At 37.7% G+C, this 15,391-nt stretch overlaps 2 protein-coding genes across 2 annotated transcripts; one reads left to right on the top strand and one right to left on the bottom strand.

The window, feature by feature from the left end:
* Positions 1-313: 313 nt before the first annotated feature.
* LOC306888416 (sarcospan-like) lies at positions 314-8,865 on the bottom strand. Its single transcript, XM_079446688.1, has 3 exons — positions 8,127-8,865; positions 4,995-5,081; positions 314-2,141 (listed from the first exon to the last, which is right to left on the bottom strand). Exons 1-3 carry the CDS (start codon positions 8,379-8,381, stop codon positions 1,782-1,784), a joined length of 702 nt encoding a protein of 233 aa, XP_079302814.1. The 5' UTR covers positions 8,382-8,865; the 3' UTR covers positions 314-1,781.
* Positions 8,866-10,114: 1,249 nt separating this feature from the next.
* Positions 10,115-14,467, top strand: LOC306888004 (class E basic helix-loop-helix protein 41-like). Its single transcript, XM_079446092.1, has 5 exons — positions 10,115-10,291; positions 10,416-10,479; positions 10,596-10,703; positions 10,825-10,936; positions 11,675-14,467. The coding sequence occupies exons 1-5, from the start codon at positions 10,230-10,232 to the stop codon at positions 12,601-12,603; spliced, it is 1,275 nt and encodes a 424-aa protein (XP_079302218.1). The 5' UTR covers positions 10,115-10,229; the 3' UTR covers positions 12,604-14,467.
* The last annotated feature ends 924 nt before the right edge of the window (positions 14,468-15,391 follow it).

The following is a 15,391-nucleotide window of genomic DNA, read 5'->3' as shown; positions in this document are numbered from 1 at the left end:
TTAACAATATTACTGTTTTTACTGTGTTTTTGATAAATCCAAACTTTTGAACGGCACTGTACAGTATTGTTCACATACAATAAACTATAAAAATTAACAAACCTTATTTATTTTATTTTTAATAAAAAAACATTTAATATATTATAAGATTATTATTAGTATATTATTATTATATTACATTCACATTCACATCATTATGGATCCAAAAATTGCATATTTCTGTTTGGTTGACAACATGAGAGAAACACATAAGTATGAAATTCAGTTAAAAAAATTAAAGGACATGCAATTGAATGATGAAGGAGAGAGGGTTATGTAATTGCCTTTTATTAGAAATCAGCTCAAAGGAAAGATGAGTCATACAAAGCTTACATTTATGGGTGTTTTTTTCTGTGCTTAAGCATCATGTTGCATCTCTTCCAAACACCAGACTGAAGGTCTCTTTAAAGCAACAGACTCTTTTAACACCTCAGGCAGCTCTCTTCCTGTTGGCAGTGTTCAAATCATTCAGTTGTTTTAATTTGGTTTACGACCTTCATTGACAAGGACTTAATGATGACAAACAGAGCTTTTTGGTTTGATTGTCAGACTTTACATTCGCTCAATTTTCACCTCACCTCAAATTTAAAATATGTAATAGACCTATGTAAAAATTTAAAAAAGGTTAAAGGCCATTTGTCCTTGCATTACATGAATCTGGAGGCAGTGACCTGCTGTTTGTCAGAGTACCCCTTTGAATCCCCCCAATCCCTGACTGACTGCTGCTCCCTGACTGTATGAACTGTGACTTCAGTCCACAAGCCCATCCAGCCTGGTCACTGCACACACACATATTATTTCTGACTGCTGTGTGACTCTCCATAGGCGTAATGGTTTTTATACTGAACAAACTGTATGCTATTGCCCTACACCAACCCTACACCTAAACTTAGCCCTCACAGGAGACTTTGTGCATTTTTTGATTTTCAAAGAAACACCATTTAGTATGTTTTTTTTAAGCCTTTTGAATTACGGGGACATAGGCAGTGTCCTCATAAACCACCTTCATATTGTAATACCTCTGTCATGCCCATGTCATTATACAAATTTGTGTCCTCAAAAACCACATAAACATGCACACACACACACACACACACACATTCAACAATATATATTGTTTCACATAATAAAAAATGAAAATATGAAATCTATTTTAATGCATTATAATTTGCATAATTTTAAAAATATTTTAATAATCCCAACAGTAATTGAAAAACCTGGAATTTTGTCTCAGAAACAATAAATGCACCTGAAGTTAGAAAAAGGTCAATGTGTGAATAATTGCATTTTAAAGTGTTTTGGCTTTTTTGACTAAGAAAAATTTAATACTGGCAATTAAAGGAATTTTTAGGCATGCCATTATCACAACAGTAACAACCATAACAACAAATTGTGTCGCTCATTTTCCTATCAGGTCTCGTTTTGCATCCCTTACTGGTTTTATAGATAAAAATACTCTCCTTGGCAGTGGTAAAAAATAAACAGTTAACCTCAACAAGCCAAATTTTCTTAACAGCCAATGTAGAAAAATACAATAACTCTAAAGATTGCATAAAACTTTCCAAAATATTATAATATGGCACTACAAACACAGACTCATTTAGCCGCTTTGATAAAAGGTCACATGGCATAAAACTCCCAGTGGGGCAGATATTGCAGCAAACAGTTTCTTCCCTAAAGGCACAAACACAAACACTCCCACACTCCACATGTTTACTTCTCCAGAGAAATCTCTCAGTGCCCTAAACTTTCTGCCAATTCTGGGCAGAAGGAGATCCTGTCTGTAGCCCAGCGAAAAACACCTGGTACCTGTTCTTCCATATGAGGAAGGCCCCCACCAGGCAGACGATAGCCTGAGCCAGGTTCAGCACCATCTGCAGAAGGTAATACATGGGTAGAGTGCTTACGATGGCACTGCAGTCTGTCACACCGCTGTAGGAGAAAGTGCGGGCGATGGGATCCTCAGGGTCCAGGGTGCACATACAATACTCTTCCATTTCCTTACAGCTGTAGGTGTTAGTCAGGGCATAATGGTAGCACTGGAAGGCGATGACCACTGCGGAAATGACTAGACCCATCGTGCACAGGAAGAAGTACAGGAGCTGGGCAGAAGTGAGAGAGCTGTTACAGACATTTATAATGATTAAGGCAAGGTGCTGGAAATCAGATTTAAATAGACTGAAAAGCCTAGTCTTGTTCATTTAAAGGGATACTCCACCCCGAAATGAAAATTTTCTCATTAATCACTTATTCCCATGTCGTTCCAAACTCGTAAAAGCTTTGTTCGTCTTCGGAACACAATTTAAGATATTTAGGATGAAAACCGGGAGGCTTGTGACTGTCCCATTGACTGCATAGTAAATTGCACTGTCAAGGTCCATAAAAGTATGAAAAGTATCATCAGAATAGTCCATCTGCCATCAGTGGATCAATCTGAATGTTATGAAGCGACGAGAACACTTTTTCTGTGCAAAGAAAAAAAAAAAAAAAAAAAAATTTATTCAACAATTCGTTTCCGCTGTGTCAGCGTAGCGCCATTTTGGACAATGTCCACTGGACGCCAGCTGCGTACGCTGTTCTTCTGTGTCAGCCACACCACAAGGATACATCTTCTACATTTGTTTATGCTTTGAATTGAATGAAAACAGCACATCCGTGTTGCGCGGCTGACACACTGCTTGCGTCCAGTGGACTATTTTGACGATGCTTTTCTTACTTTTATGGACCTTGACAGTGCAATTTACTATGCAGTCAATGGGACAGTCACAAGCCTCCCGGTTTTCATCCAAAATATCTTAAATTGTGTTCCGAAGACGAACAAATTTGGAACGATATGGGGGTAAGTGATTAATGACAAAATTTTAATTTTGGGGTGGAGTATCCCTTTAAAACCAGCTCAATGTTCTGACTTGATGACTCCGGAATGTTACTGCCAATGTCAATTGGCCATTAAATATTAAAAATATTCCTAATTACAGAAACGGATGACATGAACATTTTGATTTTGTCATTAGCACACCATACAGACCTAGTATTACTTTCTTTATGTGAAACACAATAGAGTGGTGGAACTATGACGTCACTTTGTAGGCGGATCGGCTGTTAGCATGAAACTGGTTCCTCGACAAAAAGCCAATAGGATTTTCCCATAGGCTTTTGGATTATCACAAAAAATAAGCTCTGTGTTCAATCATAGTTCATGAAACTTACACGTTTTGCCTATCAAGATAATCTTCACAAAATAATATAACTTTGGCGAATTTTGAAGCCTAAATAAAAGCGCCAGAACTGAAAAGCTAAACTTAGGCTATAAACAAACTACTGCACCACGGTCGCTCGCCTTCAACGTCACGACCACCGCGCTCCCGACAACTTATTCAAACTGATTCTTAACATGTTCAGTGAAACGTATTTACTCTGTATAGGAATTTGAATCCACGCTACATGAACCTTTTCATATACACTGGAATAAATACAAAACTAGAGCCAAACTCATAGTCGTGGCCTAATGGATAGAGAGTTGGACTTGTAACCTGAAGGTTGTGGGTTGGAGTCTCAGGTCCGGCAGGGATTGTAGGTGGGGGGAGTGAATAACCAACACTCTCTCCACCCTCAATACCACGAACCAGAGTGTGAACCAGAGTCTCCGCTTCAGTCACATTAAGCGATAAAATGAGTATCTTCTATCTGAAGACTTGTCGCATTTCGGGGCAAAGCCAAAAAAAACAAAAACATTGTCGAACAACAATATAAAATGCGGGAAACTATTCATTGGTTATTCTAAAATTAATTGTATTACAAATTATACTACAACTGTGAAATACTGTAAATTGATCAACTGTTCGGCGTGATGACGTTGAATGTCTCCGACAGCGCCTGTAGTCCCATTTAGCAACTTGTTAGCAACAGTCTTTTTTAAGAAACGTAACAGCTTAAAAAAATCAAGAGTGTGGTGTAACTGGTGTGTTTTATGTCGTAGAATAAAACGTGAAAGTATCTTGAGCCTGTGTGAACCACTGACCTTATTTAAGGGATTTAACCAAAATCCCATTCAAAAAACCTATTGGCTCTGGGACGATGGAACTGGAAGTGCTAAAATGCTATCTCGCTCTCGGGTTTTTGCCTACAAAGTGACATCATAGTTCCACCACTCTATAGGAGATATAGCCAGAACATTCACCATACAATAACAATGATAGTGATTTTAAATGTAATGCTCCAAAAAAGACAGACAATGTGGGTCACACGACAATGACAAAATGACAAATGTAGTATGTTCAGATTTTCATTCATACTCTAGACCAGGGATCCTCAAATCTGGCCCACGAGATCCACTTTCCTGCAGAGTTTAGCTGTAACCCTAATCAAACACACCTGAGCATGCTAATCAATGTCTTCAGGATCATTAGAAAATCCCAAACAGGGGAGTTTGATCAGGGTTGGAGCTAAACTCTGCAGCAGATTGGCCTCCAGGGAAAGATTTGAGGAACCCTACTCTAGACATTCATGCTCATTCCTACAGAGCTTGTTTTTTTTTACGGTCACAATGTAGCTACGTTCAAAATAAGTATACTTACTCAGAGAGCATGCGATTTCGTACACAGCCATACTTAAATTAAACTGTCCCAATTGGCCATTTTTTCGATTCAAGTCATGATTCAGCTTAAATTGTAAACGTGTCCAGAAAATTTTATTTGGAATCTAAATCAACATAAAATCATATCGCCTGAGTAAATGATCATTATATGGCGACATAATTTTGATTTCAGGATGAATCATTTCTTTAAAATGCAAAAGAATTTTATAATTCTAGGCCTGTTGCTGCTACCTACTACATCCCCATGCTCTCAGAGCCAAGTTGCACCTCTACATGTTTTAAAAGCATTTGAAAAGCATTTACATATGAGGAGCATTTGTAAATCTCAGTTCATCCAAAAACTGCATTTATTTTTTACCTTTACAATAAATTGAGCCGATGCTCTTTCATCAGGCACTCTGGTGATGCAGAAGAGGATGAATCCCAGCAGAGACACCACAATCATCTGCAAAACACAACATAGAGTATTTTTATAGAGTGCTGCAGTGATGACTTTTTTTTTGTAGGCCAACACAGAAATTAGCATCACCCTGGATCCCTCGACAAAAACCCAATAGGATTTGTGCATTGGCTTTTGGATTATTGCAGAAAATGAGCTCTGTGACAAACGTTTATTATTCTCATACGTTCTGTTCATCATGATAACCTTCCCAAATGAACACAATGTTTGAAGCCGAAATACAATTGCAAAAAGTAAAAAGCCAAATGTTGGCTATAAACAAACTACATCACAATCACATGACTTTGTCACCATCTCTAAACTTCGTACAACTCTTTCAGTCTTTATTTAAAAAACATATTCTCTGAAGAGTTAGCAAACACCTTTTTCAGAAATTAAAGCTTTAAAAATCACATGTCATAGAATAAAACATGAAAATATCTTGAGCTTGTATTAACCATCCCTGTTGGCATGGCAGCTGGTTTGAGCTGTTAGTTGGTTATAAGCTGGTTATGAGCTGGTTTAAGATGGTCCTTAGTTGGTCATAAACTGGTTTAAGCTGGTCTAGGAGCTAGTTGCTTAGGACCAGTTTAGCACCAGCACATGCCCAGTTTAAACCAGCTCAATCCAGCTGCCATGCTTCAAAACATATACCTAACCAGCATATTCTGTTTTTTCTATAGGAACTGACCTTATCTCAGGCATTTAACATTTTAAAAAACGTTTATTTCAGGACTATGGAACCAAAAGTTGTTTTCTTTGCGCAGAAAAAGTGTTCTTGTAGCTTCATTAAATTCAGATTGAACCACTGATGGCAGATGGACTATTTTGATGATGCCTTTCATACTTTTAAGGACCTTGACAGTGTAATTTACTATCCAGCCAATGGGACAGTCACAGGCCTCCTGGTTTTCATCCAAAATATCTTAAATTGTGTTCCGAAGACGAAAGAAGCTTTTACGGGTTTGGAACGACATGGGGGTAAGTGATTAATGACAAAATTTTCATTTTGGGATGGAGTATCCCTTTAATTTAGGTAATCGTGTAAGTATTTTTTTTAATAAAAAATTTATTTTTCATAAGCCAATTTATGGCGTAGTTGAGTATCCACAAAAACACAACATAAATGCATAGTTGAGAAGTAAATAAAAAAAATTATATAGTTTATCATATAATTTTTTTTTATATTTCCTTATGCAATCGCTCTGTAAAAGTTTGGAGTCTATATGACCCCGAAGAACTTAAGTGTAAAGTCTACTTGAGGAGTGATTAAGGGTTAAACGTTTAAGTTCTCTCAACTTTTGATTTTTTCAGCACTGTAAAAAAAAAAAAAAGTTGAGCAAACTTAAGTTTAAGGCAACCAGCTTCAACTAAATGTACAATATATAAACTAATCATACATGCTAATCAAGCTTTAATAGGCCGTTTGGAGGGTGATCATGATCATGTGCATCTCAGAGTGTGTTGTTGCAAAATGTTGCCATTGTTGTCATAAACACATACCAGTGTACTGGGTAGCTCTAATCTCATTTGCAGTGCAGCAGACCTCCTAAATTCTCTGTGCCTGCCAGGCTTGTTATGAGCCAACCATAACCCGTATTGTAATCAGCATTGTGCAACTCAGCATTGAGTTGTCATCTGATAATATATTGACTGCCGTTGCAAATCGAATAGCTTGAACCTCCACCCTCCAAGATATCTTTATCTTTCACACTATTTATCTCACTCTTTTCTTCTCTGTCTCTCTCTGTGTTTTCCCTGCTCTTTTTCTCAGCGTGATTGGAGTCTTGTGACTAACGTGTGGTATCTAATTTGATTGTTTTTCCCAGGATCTGAGGCAGTGAAGTCTTGGTGACCTCAGTGTTTTTCTCCAGGAACAGCACCACTGGTCTCGTGAGGCCTGAACTTGAGATACCAGAGCACACAGAGATGTTGTCTGGTCTGCCTTATCGCTCCAATATGTGCGTCCATGAATCTAAATGTGTGTATCTGACATAGCAATCTCATAAAACTTTTTTGCCATGTTTTATTGCCACGATAGCTAATGTTTTACACAGTTCTATGTTGGGTTTGTGTGGCATTTAGAATTGAACAGACTGTTTCGTATTGTGTTGAATGCAAACAGGATTTAAAATTGTAATCTGTATTAAAAATGAAAAGAAATTCAAATGTAATTGTTAAAAAGAAAGCCAATTTTGTAACACTGTAAAAAAAAAGGTTATATTGTTTAGCTACCATGAACTAACATTAAAAATAGTTAATTTCAATATTTACTTATGCGTTATTAAAATGAAAAGTTTGAACTATGAACAATCAGTTCCAAATAGAAATATAAAACCTGTACACTTTGAGAGAGAAAAAAAGATTGAATCTAACATTTGGTGATAATATAGCATAATGAGAGACTCACAAACAATTTGTAAAAGACAAGTAATTTTTTGGCTGGCAACGCCAAATTAGGATTAACAAGCGTTAAGTAATGAAATGTGTAAAATCAGATGCATGCCATGTTTCAGCCCTGTTTTGTTGTCATAAAGCCTACGTGACTGGACATGCATGTCTGCACAGAGGGATGGATTTGAATCTTTTGAAGATTAATTTTCTATTTATAAAGGTACAGTTTGATCTAACTCCCCTGTGATTCTCAAACAAACATACAGCATTTTAGTAGGATTTTCATCTAAGGAACCTGTGTTGTTTTTAAACTTTAAATCTATTTTTCACTACAGGCTTCTGAAACTAGATACTTTGCACACATCCTTTGTAAATCACCACTGAACAAGCAAAACCCACTGAGATTTTCTATTATTTTCCAGATTTGCAACTTGACACCCTCAGTGATGATTCTCATAAAAGCATTAAAACTCATGAGTCTCTTTATAAATGTTATTTTTAGACATGCATGCATGCTCTCTGGAACATTGTTTATGTATGCTTATGTACAGTATGGCAGTGTGGCCAATGGATCTGATATGAGACGGCCTCATGCATGGCCCCAAAAGAGTAAACAAGGCATGCTGGGAGTTGAGGGAGAAGCAAAAGGAAGCTTACAATGATGCCGGCCCAATGGGGCGTCTCCCTGGCCAGCAGAGAGGAGCTAATGGCAACCATGAGGAAGGCCACAGCAGCTACTGCGACGCCCAGCAGAAGCTGTAACAGAGCGACCACCAAAGGAAAGCGGCAGCCACAACATTTTTGGGCTTCCTCCAGCACTGGGCCTCCAGTTTCTGCTTGTCCCTTCTTCTCCTTGCCAGCGTTTGCGTTGCCTCCTCCAGCTGACCCCATCGGACTCGTCCCCAACCCCATAATTCCTCCCGTCTCGTGCTGAGATTCTTAATCTTCCTTTGAGGCCGACTAGACGTTCTTGCACTCGCCCTCTATCTGTTTCTTTTCTTTCTCGCCTGGCGTTTCTTTTGCTCTCTTTAGCTGGACTGTTCCTTTGCCCTGCCCTTCCCCTCCCTTCTGGAGGCTTCTCTCCCTACGCGATCCCTGCTCTTCGGAATCAGAAAGGACTCTGAACTAATATGGAAAACATTTGGAGCAGATTCCACAAGAGCCACATATAGAGTACAGAAGAGGAGAGGGAAAGGAGGGAGGGTTGGAAAGTAGGGAAGACATAAAGGGGGACTCCAACACACGACAGCTACTAGTCTCCCTGAAAACTAAACAGGAAACAGGGATCTTACAGAGCAGAAACAATTCTTGTCTCTGGCAAACATGTGGGCGAGTGCTCGAGTCCTGCCAGCCTCCTGCAACACACTGTGCAATCTATTCATAACACCCTGAAGTCAGTCACATGATTTTGATGAAGTTACGTGACCCACGGGCATGTGAGCAGGTTACAGTTAATCTCTTATGAATATTATGAGAGAGTGCAGATATGCTACGTGTTCATTTCACTTTGTGTTAATTATGGAGAGTCATTAACTACATGCAGGGCATGTTTCTTATAATGAATATGTCTGTATTCTCCTAGACCTTTTGTAAAACCCGATTTATATTTCTTCATATGCTTGAAAAACTCTGATTTATAATCTTATAATGGATTCATCTGCTAAAGCCTTCTGAAGGCTGGATATTGACGGAATGTGGTCTATTCTCAGCCAGAATATATTGAGAGCTTATTCTATGTGCTTTATGTTATGTCACACCTCGTTTCAGATGGCATGTACAGGCAAAGCAATCTCAGTATCGAGATGTTAGTTCAAGCTAAACATGCTGCACAGAATTTCAGAAAATTTCAAATTATAAAGCTGCAAATAAATGATTTGTATTAAAATAATTATCATTAATATTTTCTTAGTTTGTTGATAACGTATATAAAAACTGAAACAGTTCATTTCAGTTCAAATATAGCAGACAGTCTATTTGCAAATATGTCAAATATATTGAGGAAATGTAAATACTTTGCAGGTACAATCAAATATTTATAGAGATTACTAATAAAATATTATTGCATCTAATAATAAAATATTAATTTACAATATAATAATTTTGTCATCAAGCATAATGGTTTTCCCCAAAAGATATTAATTACCTCGACATGATAAATAATATGAAAGCATTATTTTGAAAATGCATTTAGCCAATGTGTCTCTAAATGTTAGTTTGCAGACCTTTAGAGATGTCCTAAATTGGAAAGGAAAAAAATTTTTTTTATTGTTTTATGCCAAAAAGATAGGTAGCCTACTTCAGACTATAATAATTTATAATGGTTTCATATAAAAGTGATAAATGTCTAAGATATAGCCTATCCTCATTTAGATTAAATACTTGTAAATAATATAATAAGTATCCTGGTATTTCACATTTAGATGTGTAGATGTTATCATTGAGAGCTAAAAAACAATTTTGATGCGTCTGAGCAATATGCTGTGGTTTTATTTTTCAGCGTCTCTTCAGCAATAAAGTGACAACTTTCCCAGACTCTGGAGCTGGTGCAGTTTACACGTGAGTCAGTCCTGGTGAAGGCGCGCCTGCGCTGTAGTCGCCACGCGCAGAGTGAGTGCGCGAGAGTGTCAGCTCAGGCGAGCGCGCACACACATCATCATTCAGAGTGCTGCACGAGATCGGACACAACGCGCCGCCGCTCCGCTGATACTGGATTAACAAACCTGATTGTAGAAGAAGCACGCAAGAAAGTGGGACAAAGTTATGGATGAAAGAATACCGAGAATGCAGGGCAGACAGTTCCTGGATCACGCGGATTTCTTGGGGTAATTTTTATATTCGTTTTCTTTTATTTTTTATTAATTAACGCAACTAATGTTATGTTTTTTTTTTATATATGTGAGATTGATGACAAAAATCCATTTTAAAATTGGGGTTTTCTTTTTTTAGGGTTGAATATTCGTCTCTCTACATGTGCAAATCCAAAAGAGGAGTGAAGAGAGAGGAAGGAAAGGTAAGCAAACAGTGGACCCGTGATGTCCGTCAAGTTCACGTTACACTTTGTGTTTTAATAATCCGAGTTACTTACTTTAACAACTTTTGGCAATGGCTAACACTTTTTATTCGCAGGACGCATATAAGTTACCACACAGACTGATCGAGAAAAAGAGGAGGGACCGAATAAATGAATGTATTGGGCAGCTGAAAGATTTATTACCGGAACATCTGAAGCTTACGGTAACTAAAGTCAACTGAATTTTGTTCGGTCTTGTTAAAATGTGTTTTGTAATTTTACCTCATCCGCATAAGAAAAGCAAGAAAGTAGAGAAATCCGATAAATGTTCGTATTGTCTTTCAGACTCTAGGACACTTGGAAAAAGCGGTAGTTCTCGAGTTGACGCTGAAGCATTTGAACGCTTTGACAGCTGTCACAGAGCAACAGCACCAGAAGATCATCGCTTTGCAGAACGGTAAATTATATCATCACACAATGCAATCAGACAAACATCAATACCACATCAAGTAAAACAGGAAATGGAGCTTGAATTACAGCACTTACTAAAATAGCTGCTATTATATATATATACTTTTTTTAATATCAATTTTGCTTATCTATGTTAAGTGTTTTATAGACCACTTTTTTGTTACATGTATTAATATCTATCTATCTATCTATCTATCTATCTATCTATCTATCTATCTATCTATCTGTCTATCTGTCTGTCTGTCTGTCTATTTATCTTGTTTTTTATGATATAATTTTTATGATATAAATGATATCATTTACCGTAAATATTCATTATCTATACATTCCTGTCTAAAAAAATTAACACCATATGTTCATTATGATTATTATTAATATCTATCTATCTATCTATCTATTTATCTATCTATCTTGGTTTTATTTATTTTTTATATTTATTTTCTATATATTCCTATCTAAAAAATCTACACTATATATATATATATATGTATGTGTATGTGTGTGTGTTGATTATATATATTTTTAATGTCTGTCTGTCTGTATCTATCTATCTATCTATCTATCTGTCTGTCTGTCTGTCTGTCTGTCTGTCTGTCTGTCTGTCTGTCTGTCTGTCTATCTATCTATCTGTCTATCTGTCTGTCTGTCTATTTGTCTGTCTGTCTATTTGTCTGTCAATTTTCAGTTTTTTTATAACAAGACTTTTGTCTCTCTTTTATGACAGGGGAGCGGTCGTTGAAGTCCTCCCTCCAGGCTGACTTAGATGCATTCCACTCAGGCTTTCATGCATGTGCCAAAGAAGTCCTGCAGTATCTGAACAAGGTGGAGAACTGGACGGCGCGCGAGCAGATGTGCACGCGACTCATCAACCACTTACACAAAGTTTCCGCGCAGTTCCAGCTGGGCGCAGGGATCCTGCAGCGGCCGTTGCCAGGCGACGACGCTCCACAGCGGGACGCGCAAAGAGATACTCAAGCCAACTGCGTCCCTGTCATCCAGAGGACTCAGAACCTCGAGCTTAACGAGAACGACACGGACACCGACAGTGGATACGGAGGAGAGGCAGAGAAAGGCGATGGCAAATGCGAGAAAGGATGTGACACGGCCAGAGGAGTTAAGATCAAGCAGGAGTTCGGAGATGAACGTGTCACCAAAAAAGCCAAAATGAACTGGTCCGTGAACGGCGCGTCAGAATCCACCAATACTCAGCCAGATGTGGCGTTAATGAACTCTTTAATGGGAATGGCGGGTGTTGGTGGACAACAGACTCCCTTTTGCATGCCGTTTTACTTCATAAACCCGTCTGCAGCAGCATCGTACATGCCTTTGTTTGATAAAAGTCACTTGGAGAAGTTGGTGTATCCAGCAGCAGCAGCAGCGGCGCTGACCACCCCGTTCCCGTGGCTTTACCCCGGGATTCCCACGCATGCCTCCACTGCAGCCGTGGCCGCCGCTGCCATGGCTTTCCCCAATGCGCCCACCGATAAAACCTCCGGATTTAATGCAGCATCCTTAAAAGCCGACGAGCCACCATCTCCTGATGGGGACCTGTCCAATGAGGCCGACCTGGCCTCTCCTGTGTCTGGGGATCATCATGGCTCAGAGAATGATGCCATTCATCAGCCCCAAAGAAATGAAAATGATGGTACATAAAGCTGATCTTTTGCCCTTTGAGTGCACACTAGTTTGCTTGTAAAATTGCTATTTATCTGTTGATCTTAATTTAATTGTCTTATTGAGTATTTACTATAGTGTTTCTATGGATTTGCAAGCAAATAAGGCTGTTCGTTTATTTTTATTTTATTTTTTGTAGCATTATTATGAGGACTCAAAATTTCAAAACAAATTGGTTTATCTTTTTTTTAGGGGAGAAAGGGGGACATTGTAACAGCCAGTGTCTTTTGCACTGATTCCTTGAGATATTTCAATGAAAACCCAATTGACGGCAACTTTTTTTTTTTTTGTCTCGCCATCCAATGGCATATTAGTATTGACCGAACATGTGTGAAATCTCAGACTTTGCTCTGGGTTCTTTTTTCCGTTGGTGTAGTTGTCTTTTTTCATTTTTGATGAAGAAACTTAGTTTATCGCAGTACATATTAACCTTCTTTAAGCTAACGATCAGCGCTTATCCTAGCGGAACGTTCCTTTCAAAGATTTGGAAGTCACATATTGGACTCTTGGATGTAATGTTTGATATTGACCTCAAGCAGGCTGTGTGACTGCTGCAGTATTTGTCAGATATATAACTTTCTATTCAAGTACGACTGGATTTCGGTTGTATTTTGCTCTTTTCAAAGTTCTTCGCTTGAAAGAGTTACCTACATACCTCAACATACCGTAGTGTTTGGGCCAGGACTCATTTCTTAGAGATGCTCCTCTGGTAGGGGTGGTGACGAAATGTTTCAAGCGATTTTAATTGGACAAATGGTGTAAGCGACAACCCTCTGATGTAATGTTACAGCAGTCCCCGTCTCTCTCTCCCTCTCCCAAACAATTAGTCTGAATCTCTTGTGAAGGAAATCAACACTCCAGATCAGAATGGCAGGAACAATCATCTGTCAATCATCACTGAGAGTGCTTTGCCAACAATCTGACATCATTGTCCTGTGTCACCTCTAGCAAAAATGTACAAGGTATAATAGCACCTTATGAAACTTTGATATTGAATGTAATCTGTGTTCTTTTGGTAGATATAAAAGTTTGTACTGTATATATTCTGATAAAAGTAGTTATTTAATCCAGAGGTAAAGTGCACTTTTTCTTGCCTTCTCAGTTTCCTATAACACAATCCTCACTCTTCGTTTTTAAGCCAATGCCCTTTGAACTCAAACTATGATATGTTTTTCTTAAGGAAATCTTCTTAAATACAAGGCACGTGTTGGAATATATGTATCTGTAAATGTATGACATCATAATACTCTTGAGCTGGTATATTCAAACGTGTGAGCTGGCTCATTTTAATCTGAGACAGCTGTTGAAAAGTAAGGTAAGGTAAAACCTTTAAAGAGATGTGATTATATCAGATGTGTTTTGCCTTTTCTGAAATATTGTCACTATTCATGACCTCAAAAGCTATATGCGGTCATGCTGTGTATTGTACAAATGTTGTGGAGCACTGTAAAACATGACATGAATAAACATGTAAACGGACCTTTTAGACTGGATAGATCTTAACAATCAGGAGATCATGGAGGTTTTATTGAATGTTTATTTTTTTGACCTGGGTTTATGAATGCATAGGAACAGTGATGTACCAGCTGCCATTTATTTCTGCATTGTAACACATTTCATAGGCCCTATAGTGTCTTTGCCTCAACTGTCATTTGCCTAAAAAGTGGCATGTGGATGTATATAGTTTGTGAATATGCTGTATGTTTAATGTTCATGTTGTAGAAGAAATCTATGGATTTTTTAAAGGATAAACTGAGCGACTACTGCACATTTCCTTAATGCTTTACACATTTGCTGTTTGAAATTATGCAGCTCAGTTGTCAAATAAACATAAGCTCATGTGAACAAAATGCTATCACCCCCCTCATTCATTTCAGCACCCAAATGTACATGATAGTTATACAGTAAACAGTAACACACTTAAACAGACTGACGGAATCATTCAGATGTCAGTACAGGTCAAAGTACGTATGTGACACTCAGTCCATTAGTGTCATTTTCAATGTGAACCGCCCAAAAACACCCACTTATCTTCAGCTGACATGTAAACAGATTTTATGCATAATGAACAATTAACCAAGGCAGCTAGGAAAAATAAAAAAACAGTTACTATGAATACTTCTAAGGAGTCATCCATAACATTTGAATCAATAAATATTTATAAGCATCCCGTGATGAATTAAACTGTAGCGATTTATTATTTGTTTACTGTCAATCAAAATGTCAATAAAATTAAGACTTGATAGGCCAAAAAACAACAACAAAATAACCTTTTATACATTTAATGAGTTTGTTTATGTTTTGATGTTGGTGTTTTTTAGTTAAATAAGTAAGTTTGAAAATCAGCTGACATGAGATTCATAATATTGGAATGTAAAAACAACCAAAGATAACACAATTCACATGATATGAGTCCCTGGATATTATTCTGAATGCTTATTTGTAAGATAAGCATGATTGCTCATAAAGTAAGTGTCTGTAAATCATAGCTTGTTGGAAATAAACAGTTTAACCCAACAGCAAGGACTCAGCTACTAAATGCTAATGTAAACATTTAGCTATTGATTTGACACAAGTGTGTTTTATGTAATAGACTGGGTTGTGATAAACAGTGTTATTCCAGTGGTAGCAATTAACTGGAAAGAGTGCTACATAGTTACTTCAGGAAACCCATGTTGGGGACGTGAAAAGTGATAAGGGGGCATTTGGTTTTATATTTTAGCATTCAGTTATGCTGAGCAAGTTAAAGAACACAAACTCTTGCAAA

This window comes from Barbus barbus (genome assembly GCF_936440315.1).
Source record: "Barbus barbus genome assembly, chromosome: 22".
Taxonomy (NCBI): Eukaryota; Metazoa; Chordata; class Actinopteri; order Cypriniformes; family Cyprinidae; genus Barbus; species Barbus barbus.
Note: the sequence above shows the minus strand (reverse complement) of the source record. Positions and strands in the feature narration are given on the sequence as shown.